General features: G+C 37.5%; 1 protein-coding gene across 1 annotated transcript in view; it reads left to right on the top strand.

The window, feature by feature from the left end:
• Positions 1-3,425: 3,425 nt before the first annotated feature.
• FBXL20 (F-box and leucine rich repeat protein 20) overlaps positions 3,426-17,959 on the top strand; it is a 114,344-nt gene continuing 99,810 nt past the window's right edge. The window contains exon 1 of the mRNA XM_037807986.1: positions 3,426-3,824. Within this exon, the coding sequence (XP_037663914.1) occupies positions 3,783-3,824 (42 nt within the window). The 5' untranslated portion in view covers positions 3,426-3,782. The remainder of the gene's footprint in view (positions 3,825-17,959) is intronic.

Below are 17,959 nucleotides of genomic sequence, written 5' to 3'. Positions count from 1 at the left end.
ATATTCAGCTCCTGCTGTAGATTGAAGTTAGCCTAGAGTGTGAAAAAATCAGCTTTGGCTTTCTTTCCTGGACTGTTTCTGATTTCCTCTAGTGTTCTCCCTTTTCTGGTCATCAGCTCTCAACAACTCTGCCACTTCTGTGTCCCAAGGTAATAAGAAGTAGGAAATGAAACGTTGCAAAATGGAGCAAGAAAAGTTATCAGTTACTGTATCAGAGTCAAATATCTTGGGTGACACTAAGGAGGACATGGGCAAGGTGATACCAGAGTGCTTTATCTTGTGATGCTGATAAAGTAAGCAGCCTCTCAGACATATAATCAGGTTGGATTTCTCACAAGTTTATCACCTAGTTTTGAATTCTATCCCATTGGTTTCTGCAGGAAAAAAGTTATAAGGTTTTTAAGTTTGTTCTGGGTGGGAAAAATCTTGTGGGGGAATGTACTGAGTAGTAGCGGGCTCAGCTCCCCCAAGCAGAGCCATCAAATACCAAAATGAGTAAACTGGGAAGCTTTTTCTCTCTTTCTGTCTTCATCCCAGATCAAAGCATCCCGAGTTAGGATCTGGATGAAGGATAAGCCCCTGAATTGTCGATGGGCACACCCCACACACTGACCCAGCATCTGAACTTGCTTAACAGGGAGCCGGGGCTAAACTGCTTCACCCTGCCTGAGAACCAGGGAGCACTGCATTTCTCCACAGGGTGGAGGAGAAGAGGCAGAATAAACCAAGCCTGGGACACCTCCCTCCTGTCTAGGTGTACTCATTCTCCTGTTTCAAAAGACGGCAAGGACATGAAGTCAACTTCCACCTATCTTCTGCTGCTGGTGTCTTATGTATTCTTAGTTTGACCTGATTCCACTTCTGTCTTTTGGCTTCATGTTAGGGGTTCTTGGTCAAAACCTGCTCTGATGTACATGAAGATTTCAGGTTCAAAATCAATGTGTTTTAAAACAAGTATTTTAGAAGAAGAAAAAAAGCAGGATATAACTTGCCAAAGCCAGGCTTGAGGTTGGTGACTCTTGAAAGGATTTTCTCCTTATGGCCTAGGTCTGAAAATTTAGTTCAGCAATATGAATTCTCAGAAGATACCCTTTCAGGGAGCCAATGAGTCATGCAGTATCCACAGACGAGTCATTTAATCGTAGCAGATGCCAGAATAGGAAACACATTATTCACAATCCCTGGGCAATCTTGTTCTTTTATCTTCCCCACCCCCCCCCCCTTTCTATCCCCACCCCCACCTCTATTTCTCCCCTCAAGTTCGTTTTTGGAGGGCCAGGGGTACTTAACATCTCTGAAGTTTGGTTGGGAAATGTGCTCAGCTGTATGAAGAACTGAGCTTTAAATTTTGAGTTTAAAATGTACATCATGAGCAGTTATGGAAGGTCTTTTCTAAGAGAAAAATAATCTTTCAAATTTGATTTTCTGTGCATTTGGCCGTTCTGTAAATACTTGGAGTTTTTCATTTTTTGAAAGTAGACAAAATCTGTTTTGTGGGTTTTTTTTTCCTGAAACATTACAAAAGAACCTGTTTATTTACATGTGAATAAATTTCTTTGATAAAAAGTGATATGCCTGTGTGTAGTAAATTTTTAACCTTTGAATACTGTCTGTTTATTAAAGCTTTTTAGAAATACAGTCAAAAAGTAGAAGTGTTTCCTGATTAAGTACCACTGGCAATGGATCAGTCCTAGTATTTGGAATGAATAGTTGAAATAGAAAAACAGGCTTGTGAAAAAGTTTGTTAACATTTCATTTATCTGCTCCTGCTAGTCTTACTATCTTCAATTGTTAATCACCAAATTCAGCTTGCTGGGAGGAAACAGCTCTTGGAATGGACTGAACTAAAAGGCTGTTGTTATTCCCCTGACTGAAGTGAATGACATTAAAAGTATCTGGGACAGGAGGAGAATATTAGAGCTGGGTTTGTGGGCCTGAGAGTGAGTTTTGAAAGAGTTCTTCCCTAGGAAGCTCTCTTAAGGATTAAAAAAGCAACAGTAGTTTTGTTTTAAATGCTTTAAGAGTAGGTAATAGGCTTTTTGGTTAAAATATGCCTATTCTTTTAAAGATCTCCAGTGCTGGTTGCTCTCAAGTATGTTCATTACTCAATCAGACAGATTCATAACAAGCCAGTTACTAAAACCACTAATTAAAAGGGGTGTGAAGACAAACTCAATTCCTTTGGAAACATATAATTAGGAGCAGTGGTCCTGCCAGGAATGCTGGAATCTTTGATACAGTTTCTAATATTTTATCTTAGAGAAATATTCCGTAGTTTGTTTAAGCTCTACTCTATGGATTGTCTTAACTGCGTGGAAATTCCGTCGTAAACTCCGGGCTTTTAAGGGCCGGAGTTAAAGATTAATAGTGCGATGACACCGACTAGCTTCTATAGGAAGAGCCAAGGAGCCAGAAGAAAGTCGCAATTTCCGCTCGGAAAACGCCCCCGCCTAGTCGCTGGGACACGCTCGTTTCTCCCGCCAAAGTAACGTCAGGATCAGGTTCTCACCAACCACCGCCCTGATTGGAGGGTGGGTAGACACTGCAGCCCATTGGGTGCCAGCGGCGGAGCGTCAGAGGGGCGGGGGAAGCCAAAGGCTGCCTGCTTCTACCTTGCCTGCCCCAACCCCGCCACGCGCGCCCCTCCCCCAGCCAAAGGAATGGTTGCCCGGCTCCAGGACTGCACCCCTTGACCCCAAGGCCCGAGCTGCGGCTTTGCTGCATATTCCCGGAACAGAGCCCGGCTCTCGGCCTGCTCCTCAACTCAGAGTCCCCTGCCGTCCCGCGCCATGCACAGGAAGACACACGCCCCGCAGCGGCCCCCTAGGCCTCCCTGCAGCAACCTGTAATGCAATCAACGGGGGCGGGGGAAGCGGCAGCAGCGGCAGCAACAGCGGCAGCAGCAGCCCTGCCCCAATCTAGAAACATCCAGAAAGAGGAGGAAAATGGCTCCGAGCAGGGATCGCTTGCTACACTTTGGGTTCAAGGCGACAGTGAGTGATAGGGGACGGGAGTGGGTGGCCGGGAAGGATGTGTGTGCCAGCACTGTCTACCCGGCAATAAGCGACGAAACCTAGCGGGGTGGAGGGACTGGACAGAAAACTCAGTTCCTGTATGGGTTGGTGCATGCTTGTTTGCTGGTGGAGGGGAGGAGGTTCCCGTGCTGGGTGCAGTTCTCTCGCTCGTCTCTCCCTCGCCGGTGGGCGAGCACGCACGTACTCGCACCCTCCCGACATATCACCCCTCACCCCTCACCCTTTACGCCAATACACACGGACATAGACGCTTCCCTGCCTCTCCATCTTCCTGTGGGCTCGCCTGCCTTAGAGGCGAGAGTGGCATTGGTGTCGCCGTCGCTGCCGCGCTCCGGCTGCTCCCCGGCGGACTGTCAGGGGCTGCGCCCGGGAGTGGGGGAGGGGTGGGCTCGCGCCGCCTTCGCCGCGCGCTCCTCCTCCTCCCTTTCTCCCAGCCGTTCCGAGGCCCGAGCGGCTCTGCCCAATGAGGAGCGGCGTTGCTGGCAGGTGGGGAGTGTTTTTGTTTTGGGTTGAAGTTGAGGCTGAGGAGAGAGAGGAGCTAGCGACCAGCAGTCGCCGCCGCCGCCGCCGCCGCCACCGCGGGAGGTGGTGGAGGACCGGCCGTTGCCGAGCGGCGTCCCTTCCCGGTCCGACGGCCCGTGCCCTGCCCCTCCTCCCGGTCCCCGGAACTCCTGGGCCTGCCCTGGGCCCCCTGTCTTTGCACTCCGCACGCCGCAGCGCCCGGCCGCGGCCGCATCCGCCGGCCTCATGAGGAGGGACGTGAACGGAGTGACCAAGAGCAGGTTTGAGGTGTGAGCTCAGAGGGGCTAGGGCGGCGGGGAGCAGGCGATTCCCGCTCTCTTACTCGGAAAAATTCACTCCGTACGGAACCTCCACCTTTGCCGGGCGCTGCCACCCACCCACTGGTGGGGCTGCCCGACTTCTGCCCGCTTTCTCCCGACCCCAAAGCCCAGCGCATCCCGCCTCCCCCGGTTCCCTAGTTCCCCGGACTGTTCGCCTCCTGCCTCTTCCCACCAGCGGCCCCCGGGCCCTGGCTGGGGATTAGCCCTGGCGCCCTAATTCCCCCCTCCCCCCAGTATCGCTCAGCTTTCCATTCTTTACAACAACCCTTGGCTTGCCTCCTTCCAACCGGCAGAAAAAGCATCACAGCTTGGATCGACCAGAGCTTGCTTTTCGTTTTGCCACCTTCTTGGTGAAGCGTTTGTTTTCTGTAGAGGGAGAAATGACGGGCCAGGGGCCCATTTCTCCGAGTTAGAGAGACTTTGATTAAGCTAGGGAAGTGAGGGTGGTAGACTGGAGTGAAAGAGACGACCACGAGATTTTGGGTGCTGTGTTTGGTTTGGGTATTGTTCTGCTACTTCCTCTTCTTTCCCGTTTAGTCTGTACTTTTGTGGCTCATTGTTTCTGGGAACCCTTAGATGTCTATATACCTTGAGATTGGGACTAAGGTCGGAGAGACTAAAGAAAGTCCATTCAGGGATGTTTTTCTGTTGGGAACTTGTCCTCCTCTGGCAAGGGAGGGTTATAGTCACGGAGTTAAGGGATGGATTAGAAAATTCCTGGAAGCGTTTTTAAAGAGTAGTCACCAAGTAGGGAAGTGAAGTACTGTAACTACTGATGAATTACAATAGTTTAGTAATACAAGAAGGTTCATGGAGGAGATGAGAAAAAAAGACTTCTACAAGAAGAGTAAATGTTACTTGGCCTTTTCTGGCAGAGAATCAGGTTGACCCTGGATCACTCACAGTTCAGTGTACATCTCGCTCGGTATTTTTCTTCATTTCCATTTGAAGGATGAAATTGTAAGACGGAGAGACAAACGATTTAGGAAACTCATCAGGTAGGTGCAAGAGGTGAAAATGTTATGTAAGGGTCTTCAGTTTAGCCTATTCCTTGATTTATTTTTTTTATCTTCATTTTATTGAGATATATTCACATACCACGCAGTCATACAAAACAAATCGTACTTTCGATTGTTTACAGTACCATTACATAGTTGTACATTCATCACCTAAATCAATCCCCGACACCTTCATTAGCACACACACAAAAATAACAAGAATAATAATTAGAGTGAAAAAGAGCAATTGAAGTAAAAAAGAACACTGGGTACCTTTGTCTGTTTGTTTCCTTCCCCTATTTTTCTACTCATCCATCCATAAACTAGACAAAGTGGAGTGTGGTCCTTATGGCTTTCCCAATCCCATTGTCACCCCTCATAAGCTACATTTTTATACAACTGTCTTCGAGATTCATGGGTTCTGGGTTGTAGTTTGATAGTTTCAGGTATCCACCACCAGCTACCCCAATTCTTTATCCTTGATTTACTTTTATGCTTATGGGAAAAATTTTGAGTTTATCCTCAAAAATGAAGATAGTCGGAAGTATTTTGGTGAAGTTTAAGTTCAGAGAAAGAATAGTAAGCAGGTATGAAGTGGAGAAAATCAAGAAGTTGATATCCTTAGTGGAGTTTTCACATTGATGTAATCATAGGAAGACAGTATTAAGGTAGATTTGATGTTTACTGTTTTTTTTTTTAATTTTAAACTTTTTATTTTGAAATACTTTAAAACTTACAGGACAATTACAAAAATAATACACACTCCATACAGAGAACTCCCACATACCCCTATCCCTCCAGATACCCAGATCCACCAGTTTTAACATTTTGTCACCTTTTGTCACATCATCCTATCTGTTCATCAGTCTGTCAATCCATCTATGTGTCTATCAATCCATTTTCTGAACATGTAAGTGTAGGTTGTATACATCATGCTCCTTGAACACTTAATACTGTTATGTACCTCTCCTAAGAACAAGAGTATTCACTTATTATCCACCTTAAGTGCAGTTATCAAAGTTGAAGAAGTATAATAGTCTATATTCCAATTTTTTTCGTATGTCCCACTCATGTCCTTTTGAGCCTTCTCCCTTGTTAGATCCCATCCTGGATCATGTATTGCTTTTACTTGTTATCTCTTTAGTTTGGGTGTTTACATTTATAGAACTTCATGTTGCCCTAATGTAGCTAAACCCACCGAGGTTCATTTATGGCGATTTCTTGTTCAGTAGTACTGTAGATGTCCAGACTGTCATTAAAACTGCTGAATAGTCTCTTAGCAGTTGACAGAAATCTGGAAAGGGAAGCCTAAATAGCAAAGGTTTGAATGGAGGATAACATTGTGCTACTCTAAGTAGCTCTTTTTCATTTTGCTTTTCACTCTAGATTGGGTAATTGGTGGAAACAATTCTTTTATAGCATGTGCTTTAAAACTTAATTGATAGTTCCTTTTTCACAGTTTTATAGTTTATTTTTTAATTTATCTGTAGCAGTTGTATACTAACATAAGAATAAAAAATACGTTATTAAGCATATCTGTTTACCTTGATTGATATGTTCAGTATTTATGATTAATGAAGTGTTTAAAAACCTGAAGGTAGTCTTCTATTATGATGTACAGTGTTCCATGCCATAATACAATTGAGAAGGATTGGAAACGATAGGTGTTAATGAGTTTCATTGTCTGAGTATTTCTTAAAATGATTTACTTCTTTTGTTCTAATTTATAAGTAATGAAACAATTTTTTGGCCTCTTATGAAGTAATAAACTTATTGCTGATTCATTGAAAATATTTTAAATATTTACCTTAAGTTGATAAAAGATGTTGGTAAAATAAAGTAAGGTTTTCATGTCTACAATTTATACATAGAATGATTTTTTTAAATCCTCAAAATTACAGAATGCTTTTTAAATGGCTGATAATTTTATAGTTGTAAGAAGACAGCTGATCTCCAAATGAGAATTTTTGTGAGTGCAGGAAATCTTTATAGCAAATAAAAGCTATTTTCAAATTGTGGTTATAGTTAATACAATAAAAGAAAGATTTCTTTATCTTTGCCACAATTTTTCCAGGAGGTGGGGGGTGGTGGGAGATAACTGATGTTTATGATCTATTTATAGTTGATTCATTAACATCCCTTTATAGGGAATATTCTGTGTAGAATGGTTTTGTAACTGGAAACCACATACTTTAAAAATGTCACACTCAGAGGTACAGCTATAGAAAATTATTTTTAAGTTAAAATTAAGGGAGAGTACCTGTTAGTCAGAAATGTAGCATCGCCAAAGTGGATACCTGTTGAATGAAAATAAAAAGTTAAAGAGATACAGAGAAGTGAAAATCTTGTTTTTCTTTACTGTAACACTTCGGCATTAAATCTATGCAATAATAACCCTTTTAGGTTCACACAGTGTATGCTGAATTGTTCTAGTTTCAATTGAAATTCATCATTTAAATACTTTTTATTATATTATAGTGAACTTTTGCTTTGTGGCAAATTTTAATAATTTCTTTTCAAAATTAATAATTGTTACTGAATGCTTACTACATTCCAGGCACTGAGCTAGATGTTTTGCCTCAGTTACTTCTAATTCTCCCAACTCTTATTTTATAGCTGAGGAAAGCAAGGGTCTGAGAGGTTAAGTAGGGTGTTTAAGTTGCATAACCCAGTAAGTGGGGGAGCCAAAATTTCAGCCTACATTTTTTTGACTTACCATCCTGCTCTTTTCTTAGCCTAACTTAGCATAAGAGCTCATAAAATGTGTGGAAAAAGCTTTTCTAAAGTTCTTCAGTATATTTCATTTTTCTTTGCTTATCCAGAGAATCCTTCATTTTAAATGCTGTATACAACATTATCTTAAACTCAGTGACATTAGTGAGAGACTTGTAAATATCTAGGCTAGCGCTTGTATCCAAGTTTAGATTTTTTTCAGTTAAACCTCTCTACTTTGTCATATTCTCTTCTTAGTGACTCCATTATGAGAATGAATAATTATTGAAGGAAAATTCTATTTTATTTGGCTTTATTATGAAGTCTAACTTTAATACCTGGAGATGTTAAGGCTCACATAATTAGGAAGTGATGAGCACCAGATGGGTGTTTTGAATCCATGCTCATGGTTGGTTTTCATTATACCTCACTGCTTCTCTTACAGATCTGTATTACAACCTGTAAAATTAGGTTTTAATATTTCTTTGCCCGTCTGCTTCATTTTATCAATTCAATTTGTCCAAATAATAAAAATCATAAAGTAGTGTTATACGTTATGGCAGAAAGAACATACTGCATTGGGAGTTGAGACCTAGATGTTAGTTAATCTTTATCTTTGCCACCAATGAACTGTAACTTTGGTCATTTCTTTTCTCGTCTGACTTTGTCATTTTCCTCCTCTGCAAAACCAGGGAATTAGAATCAATTCTTTTTTAATAAAATGAGAGGACCATATTTCCTTTGCCTTTTCTTCTGAAACAATCACTCCAGTATTTTGCTAAAAGCTCATTTTCAAAATTCAGTTAAAACTGCAATATTGACCTTTTATTTCCCCTTAAGATTTTATCCTTTAATCTAAAGAAACTTCTGCATGGTAAATAACCATGTTTTCCAAGATAGTGCATGTGGAAAATATATATTTTAACACTCTCTAGTTAGAGGTTGGTTTGAAAGCAATTAGCTAATTTTAATAAAAAACTCAAATTAGAGGTCGAGGCTTTTTAGGCCCATTCAGGGAATTTGTCATTTTTGAATAGTGTTGTTGATGTTTTTACCTTTTGAAACACAGTACATATTATCATGTACTTATATTATAGTCATCCACTATTAAAAAATCAGCATTCAATATGTGTATGAAAAACAAAGTATTGTTTCATAATCTACATAAGATACATTATGTTTTCCATTAAATCATTTAAAAATCTTTAGTTTGGCAAAAACTTTGCTCTGCTTTTTAAGTCCTATGTTCTTAGGTATAATCTATTTCTACATTGAAGATGCTGATTTTTTTAAAATGCAATTTTATTGAGATATATTTGCATAACATACAATGCTCCAAAGCGTACAGTCAGTTGTTCATAGTATCATCATATAGTTGTGCATTCATCACCACAGAAGATGTTGATTTATTAAATCAGTATTTCTGTTGGAAGTATTCGTACTCTTTTTAGCATCCTGTATTCTTACGTTTTAGGTCATTTGTCAATTTTAACTGTTAGTGATGGTGATGCATTTTAACTTTAACATAAAAAGTCCTTCTATTTTCACCCTTAGAGTTGTCTCTTTTCAAATCTAGATCTCATTTTTCTTGCAAGTTAATAATTGCTTTTGTTACAAGATTCCATTCTTAGATCTTAGATTACTGTTTCCCAACCAGTGGCAGATTGGAAACAGAATTAAATATTTCAGTAATCTAACTAGTTTCTGTGGTTTTGTAAGTTTTTTAAAATAATTTTTAAAAGTATTTTTTATTAGACAAGTAGTTTTACAGAAAGATCATGCAGAAAATAGAGTTCCTATATACCCTCTCCCCCTCCCTCAGATACACAGTTTCCCTATTACTAACAATCTGCATTACTGTGATACCTTTGTTACAGTTGATAAGCCAATATTATTGTAATTATGCTGTTAACTACAGTCCATCGTTTACATGAGAGTTCACTGTGTGCTACAATTCTGTCTTTTTTTTTTTAATTTTTATTCTAGTAATATATATACAACCTAAAATTTCCCCTTTTAACCACATTCAAATATATAATTCAGTGGAGTTAATTACATTCACAATGTTGTGCTACCATCACCATCATCCTTTACCAGAATTTTTCTATCACCCCACAAAGAAACTCGGTACCAATTAAGCATTAACTCTCCATTTCCTACCCCACCCTAGCCCCTGGAAACCTGTGTTCTAGTTTCTGGCTTTATGAATTTGCTTATTCTGATTATTTCATGTCAGTGAGATTTTAGAATATTTGTCCTTTTTTGTCTGGCTTTCTTCACTCAACATGATGTCTTCAAGATTCATGTTGCAATGTGTTTCAGAACTTCATTCCTTTTTATGGCTGAATAATATTCCATTGTATGTATATACCACATTTTGTTAATCTGACTAGTCCTATGGTTTTGGAAGGGTATTTTTAGATGTTCAAAATAAACCATTCCCTGACACCAGGAAAATCTAAGGAAGGGAGGCAGAAGGAAGAATGCTTTTTAACTGACCAAATTTAGTTGCTTGTGCATAGTTGTCTTTCCAGTATTTTCTAACTTGACCTTCCAGGCTTAGTAAATTCCTAGATCAGACCCCCACCTAAAAATTGAGTCAGAAAAATAAGGCATCCAACTTGGTTTTGAAGTTTTATGTCTTAATGCACCTTGTAAGGACCCATTGATAAATGGTTTTTCTTTAGTAGCAGCTAACAATAGGTGGTACTGAACCATTCCATAGTATTTATGCTTGATTCATCTTGTTAATCATGTAACTTTAAAAAACAGGAATACATTAAAATGTGATAAAATCAGATGAATTTGATTTAGCTTTGGAAGACTGTTTCTATTAATTAAATGGCTTTGCTATGTAGTTATTTTCAGTAAATATCAAAAAACTATTTAGCAGGCATGTGAGTTATAGCATGGGTAAGAAGCCTCTATTCCTTGATCACATGTCCTCAAAACTTGATTTTATGATATTCTACTGGATTTAATAAGCCTCATATCAGACAGTTGTAGTTAGATAGAAATGGAATTAATGTAATCCAATTTTGCTCAGTCTCTTAAATTCATGTGAGCTTAAAAATCACCTATTAGATCATGGCTGGCAGGGATTTAGTCAACTTATAAGACAGATATTGGCAATTTTGTCATTTTTATCTTTGATCCCAGGAATTTCTAGTAAAAACCAGAAAGGGAAATAGAACACGATTAAAGTGAACAGTAAATTGATCTTATGTATTACTTGTGGTGCGAAGACAGAAACCATGTTTAATAACATGGAAGCGAAGATTGGCAATATATCAAATGCCTGCCCAAATTTATATAATCAGATGTACCAACTACTATGGTATTGATGAGTGTGACTTGCCGATCACTGGATGATGAAAGTGGATGTAATTTCCTTATCATTTAAAAACTGGCAAAGCATTCTCAGTTTTACTTATAATTTGCAATAATAAGAAGATGCCATAGGGAGAACTATTCTGGGTACTTCCTATTTGCTTTATTATCTGTACGTGAGGGAATTCATGTGGCAGGAGGGGCAGGCAAATAGAAAACAGAAAAATTGCAAGATTAGGGCATGTTTTTAAATGTAGAGGACCTGTTCTTAAGTATGTGTTAACCTCTACTGATAGTTAAGGCCCAGGGAAGGTCATTGCCAACTCAGTGTATCCTGATAGCAGTTACCAACAAAGAGTCAGTTTTGTTTTTGTTTTTGTTTTTTCATTTTTAGAGGTGAGGAGAAAAAAAAAGAGAAAGGGATAATTTGCACCTCCCTGCATAAGAACAGTTTAGTGTTAATGTAAGTATCAGCTGCAAGGTTTTCCAGAGTCTTCTGATAGAATGTCATCTTTTTTTGTTGTTGTTATCTTGTTTTTTGAACCAGATCATTATATATTTTATTGTTTTAATTTTGAAATTAATTTGGGTAAGAGAATGAAAGTCATCAGAGTTTTAAAAGGGGGAGTAATTTAGTTCTGAACTATGAAACAAAAGTATTCTATGCAGTTGTAGACTTTGAAGATTTCTAGATAACAGGCTATCACCATCTTGAAATTCAGATTTGTAAAATTCATGTTAAATTGTTCTAGAAATAGTACCATTTAAGAAGCAATTCTGTTCCTATCTGAGGATTCAGTTCTTAAAGTCTCCCTTTATATATACATTGTGTGTGTGTGTATTTTACATGTTCTGGGCACATTCTCGTGTTACTGGTTTCTCTGTGACCTTAGGTAATTTATCTCTCTGGATCTTAGTTGTCTCAACTCTAAGGTTCCTTTGAGCATGGAAATTCTGTGATTCTCTATAAATAAACCCCCCTACTTGCTGTAGCTTAGAGATTAGATACTCAATTTATTGCCCAAGTTCTTAAATTTCTTTGCTATAAAGATGCTAGTGAGGACAAAACCAATTAGCTGCTTATATAAAGCCTATAAGCTGCTTTGGATTCCTGCTTATTTTTGCTCTGACTTCTGATTTAAAAAAAAAAAGGAAGTAAAAAGTAGAAGTTTCAAAATCTGCAGCATGCCTGATCAAATAAACACCTTTGCTGGAGTTTGTTGTGCTGTGATTCCTATTTATTTATTTTTATTCCTTAGAATTTTTATTTCTTATGATTTTATATGGCTCTTTACATAGAACCTATTTAAGAGTATTAGCTTCAGAGTCTGGGTTTGAACCCTGGCTTTGCTACTTACCACATATGTGATCTGGGACAAGTTATTTAATCTCTCTGAGCCTCAAATTTTGAATCTCTAAAATGGGTAATACTAACTGCATTGGGTTATTTGTGAGGATTAAATTCCGTAATGTTTGTGTAGCAGTTAGCAAATTGTCTACCATGTAATAAAGCTCAATACATAATGCCTATTGTACTCCTTTGTGGAACAGAAGTGTTTGTAAATAGACTTTGTAAGTCAATATTTTAAATGCTTTAAAGGAACATACTATGTAAAAGAAAAATCCTATTATAGAGGGAAAAATGCAGCTAATCTCTTTATTCATCTTATTCAGTTTTATATAATGGGTTTGTTAAACGTGGACACCTATGAATTTTAATCAGTTCTAGTTGAACAGTAATATTTTAGTAATAGTTTAGCAGTGTTTCAATCTGGAGTTTATACTGTAACCATTATTGCACTCATTGTTAGATAAATGTAGCTGAATGTCTCCTAGGTTGAGCATCTGGCATCACATTGTGAAATGACATTTAAAATGCTGGATCAGTCAGCTTTTACCCCAGAAACTGGTCATTCTTGCTTTTCTGATTTGTAGAAAATAAAGCTGTGGACAAGTAGGGATACATTTACTGTTTAAAAAGCATTGCATTGCTAATACCCTTCCCCCATCTGCATCCTTAACCAGTATTTTGAAAATTGTTTGCATATCCTTTATGAAAAGAAGCTTATGTTGAAAAAAATCACATTGCAACTCATTTCCACAATCTTCTTATAGAAAAGAAATCTGATATATTTTAAGATTCTACTTGGATATGTTAAACATTATTTAATGCTATAACTTTGCTAACGCATCATGAATGGTAACTTCAGGAACATAAGAAACTTCATTAATATTCAGTATTCTCAGTCATAGCTGACTGGGATTATGCAAAAGAAGCTTCTGAAATACAGATATAATTTTTTTAAGTACAAGAACAAAAAACTACCTTACTGATATCAGCACATTACTTAAAAAGGAATAGTTGTATTTGGATTATGTGTCTCAAAATGTGTATTGTGGGCCCCAAGTGACATAAATTTCATCTGAGCTCATCAGTCTCTGATCCAGACAGAAAAGTTTGGCCTAAATATAGGAATCAGGATCTCAGGGGACCCAGTCTTGGCACTGCTGTGCACCCACACTGAGCCTTGGGGAAAATGGCTTAACCTCTCTTTGTCTTTACAACTCTAAATAAGATTTTCAATATCTGTTTCCCTGTCTGAATGCAAATTGGATTAATGTTAAAGATTAAATTTACACCTTTTACTTTCTAATAGCGTTCCTGTGTTATAGGCACATTATTAAGGTGGAAGGAATGGAACTAAACTTTATTTCAACAGAAGCTAAGATAAATAGGTAGCAACCTGGATGGCCATCAGAATCACCAGGGAAGGTTGCACAATACCAGTTCTGTGAAACCACGCCATTCACCAAATGAGGGTAGATCTGGGCATGTATGCTTCCTAGAAGTTCCGTAAGAGATTCTGATGTGAATTTCTGTTCAAGAAACCCTGGGATGAGGGATACAAAGGTAACATATAGTTGCAACCTGAACTTGGAGGGAAAATAGATTTACATACCATGAATTTGGTATCTTATAAAACCAGTACTTCTTTTCTCAAGTTTCTATCCTATCCTAGATGTTTGAGCCCTGGACAAAAGTATCTGTTTTACAGCACCACATATAGTTATTTACAGCCTGATATGTTTTATTTTATCACATAGATCTAGCTTCACTAATGAAACCACAGACCATACGACACTGCACTGCCTCTCAAGCTACCAAGAACAAATATGCCTGTTTGCTTAGTAGTTTATCTGAACTTGTCTAGGACTAGAAAAATCTCAGGCATGCTATTGGTGGGAGTTCAGTTCTGTTCATCATTAATTTAGCACTCACTAGGTACCAGATATTCGTAAGTGTGAGAGGTACATAGCTGCCCCAAGATATTGTCTCTGCCTCAGAGTTTGCACTCTAGTTAGGAAGAAAGATAAATGAGAAAACAATTTCGTGGGTTTGGTATATGCAATGATAGATATATGGGAGGGGGTAAGAACCAATTTCATGGGAAGTATTAAAATTCCTATAATCCTCACACTGCTTGCTTGAGATACATTAAACTTTATTTAGTGCTTTTTAAAAAGTTTTTAGTAGACTATTATAGAGCAGTTTTAGGTAGTCAGAAAAATTATACAGGAAGTAAAGCAGAGTTCCCAGGTACCTCCTCCTCTCCTCATACAGTTTCTCCGAAATTGATGTCTTGCATTAGTGTGGTACATTTGTTGCAATGGATGAACCAATATTGATACAGTATTATTAACTAAAGCCCTCTTAGTATTATGTAGTTCTTTGAGTTTTGACAAATGCATGGTGCAATGCATCCATCATTACAGGATTTGCAGAAATCCCTGTGTTCTACCTAGTTGTACCTCCCTCCTTCCCTACCTTTCCCTGAACCCCTGGCAACCACTGGTCTTTTTCCTGTCTCCATAGTTTGCCTTTCCCAGAATGTCGTATAGTTGGAATCATACAGTATGTAGTTCTTTTATACTGGCTTCTTTCACTTAGAAATATGTGTTTAAGGTTTTTTAGTGCTTTTAAATGAAAACAAAATCCATTTACCCTGCTCTTTAAAAATATTAGCACTTTACCATTAGGTGTAAGACTTTATTCTAAAAAATATATATTAAGCATGAATTACTTAATATGCTTCTGTTTGACATTCCGTGGGTAAAAGGGAAGACCAAAGAAAAAGGCAATTATTAATTTTTATTAGTAAATTTTTTGGTTTTACTGTTACGTTTTTAAGGAAACAAAGCAGTAGCACTACTGACAATAGCGCTTATCAGAGTAGCTGCTATGCTGTAAAGATGGACTTTCCCCAGAGATTTAAGCAGAAATTAACAGGGTTAGAAAGAATCCCTAGGTAATAGGAAAGTAACCTTTCCACCAGTGGTTCCAGGAATTCATTATATGGTATGTAGTTATATATATAATATTCCATTTGTTTTTAAAAAACAAGTCTTGTTAAGGGGATTTCTGAATGGCTGCATTAGGCTGAGCCTTATATATGTAGGATATCATGCTGACCTTCTATCAGTAGGCCAGATGCTTTTAACCATCTCAAGTAACAAATTAATATAGCTTTACAAATTAATGAGCATGTTCACATTCATGATTTCATTTGAGCTTAAAAAAAAGATTATATTAGGTATAGCTTGTTTCTCTGTTATTTTATAGATAATAAATCAGAGGCTCTAAAGGGGCAGTTATTTTCCCAGCATAAAATGGCTAAGAGCAAGAACTTTAACCCAGTTGACTTGAAGTCTTTTGTACTTGCCTCCATGGTATGCTGACTGAGAATGGGTTGTTTTAAACTATTCACCCATTCTAATTTGTTTTGGTGAAATTTAGTAGGCATTTGTGAGCTGTTTTGTTAGGACTGATTAACAGTGGAGTTTGTGGTCATGGAAGTGAGCATAACTGATTGATTAGTATTGGGATTGAGCCTGTACTTTGACTTATTAGCCTGATATACTGGCCAATTTAAGTAATTATCCTAAACAGCCAAGAACAGATACTCTGTGTAAACCACACCAAGTCAAAATTTTTTTTCAGATACTTGTGCAATAAATAACTGTTGGACCCAAAGCTGTTAGTATATCATCCTCATATATTGAGTGAAATTGATCTGTTGCATTCTTTAGTGTAATTCTTCCTCAGGAAACTAGGAATAAGATATTAAAACAGCTTTATAATATTAATTATTTGTAGAACCGTGAATATGACTTTATAAGGCTTAATCTTTAGCCTTTTTTTGCAAGTTTTCTTCTTAGGTTTGACTTATAAAGTCTTGACTTAGGCAGTATTTTACTTAATTTCAGATAGTATGTTAGTAAAGATGAAAGGTATACCACCATTGAGTTAAAATCATGAAGTTTTAGGCTGTAGTATCTTATGAGTAAGTATAGAAAGACGTTTCTAGGTAAAAGACCAAGTAGGCTTAGTAGAATCAAAATAAAATTTTTTTAAATTCAATTTTATTGAGATATATTCCCATATTATACAGTCATCTGTGGTGTGCAATCAACTGTTCACAGTACCATCCAAAACAAATTTTTAATAGAAGAAATAATATTATCTTCTAAAGTGTTTAAATTATTTCACTAATGTGAAATTTGCGTTTAAACATGATCCCACCCATAAAATAAATGGTCTTTTGGACTTATGGTTGAGCTCTATCTGACCACTATCAAATATATATTTAAATGAAGTATATATTTAACTCTTCACATAACCTTTTTTATCTTGACAGTACTATGTACCTTACTAGCATCCAGTTTTGTTCCATATTTTACATTTTTCAGGCTGTTGTCATTTGACTGGGATTTGGTCAGTATCCCCACTAATGGTATTGTTTCAGAGATTAAGACGAGAGTGAAAAACCACAGGTTCAGTGCAGCATCAGGCTGGGAACCAGTGGAGAATATGCTCCACATTCATTCAGGATGTCTTCATCGGAAACAGTGTTGTTCTATGGGATTAGAAATGGATGGTTAGAACTGCATACACATTCAGATTGACAGTCCATAGCCAGCCAAATAGTATTTGTAGGTAGTTACTATGCTTAATACGAATGGTACTCTTAAAAAAAAGGAAATAATCAGGTTGAAGTCTAAGCAAAACTTAACCAAGAATTAGTTTTGTAAACAGACTTCTTGAAGCTTTCATTCACTGAAAGCAGCTGAATGGACTACGGCTTATTGATTGGTATGTGCAGTCTCTGTAAAGTGTTGCATTATTTTAGCTAAAGGAAACGTGAGCATCAACCTCTTTGGCTGTCCTAAACTAGCCTCAGGTCCCTCAGTTTAATGTGTTTCTGTGACTTGTCCTTCTTCCACCCACTTTGTTTTACAAAAACAAGGCAGTTATAGGGATAGGCCTAAAATGTTGCATATTTGTTCCTGGAAGGGAATTTTCTTTTCTCTTTAAAGTATGTTTCATGTGAAAAGTAATTCTTCCTTGTGCAACTCATTCTCCAGAGGTAACCATTGTTAACTGTTTATTGTGTATCCTTTTGTGCATTATTATGTATCTATTATAATATATTGCTATGTTCAAATTTTATGAAGTTATTTTTTCCCTTTTTAAAAGAAGTAAACATGAATAAATTTTTTATTTAAAAAATCAAAAATTTTATGTATGATAAAAATTCCTTCTGACACTGCCCCTAATCCTGATCCTATCCATACTAACCCTCTCTACCTCAAGAGATAAGGACCTGTCAGTAACTCGGTGAGTATCTTGCAGGTCTTTTTCTTTGCTTTTATATAGCATTGGTTTATTTGTGTGTGTTTACATAATTGGCTTCAAACTGTGCTTATCATTCTGAAACTTTTTCTACAGTAGATCTTGGAAATCTGTTAAATATATTTTTTATATATTCCATAGTATTTATATAGTATTCCATTATAAGACTCTTCTAATTTGTTTAGCTACTTCTCTATTAATGGATCTTTAGTTTATTTCTAGTTTTCAGCATTACAAACAAAAATGTAACATATTCTTGTATGTGTGTCTTGTGTACTTGTTCAAGTGTTTCATTATGCATACTTCTTGTATACATGTGCAAGTGTTTCTTTATGGTAAATACCAAGAAGA

Source organism: Choloepus didactylus, chromosome 18, assembly GCF_015220235.1.
Source record: "Choloepus didactylus isolate mChoDid1 chromosome 18, mChoDid1.pri, whole genome shotgun sequence".
Lineage (NCBI taxonomy): Eukaryota > Metazoa > Chordata > Mammalia > Pilosa > Megalonychidae > Choloepus > Choloepus didactylus.
This window is presented reverse-complemented; position numbering and strand designations above follow the sequence as displayed.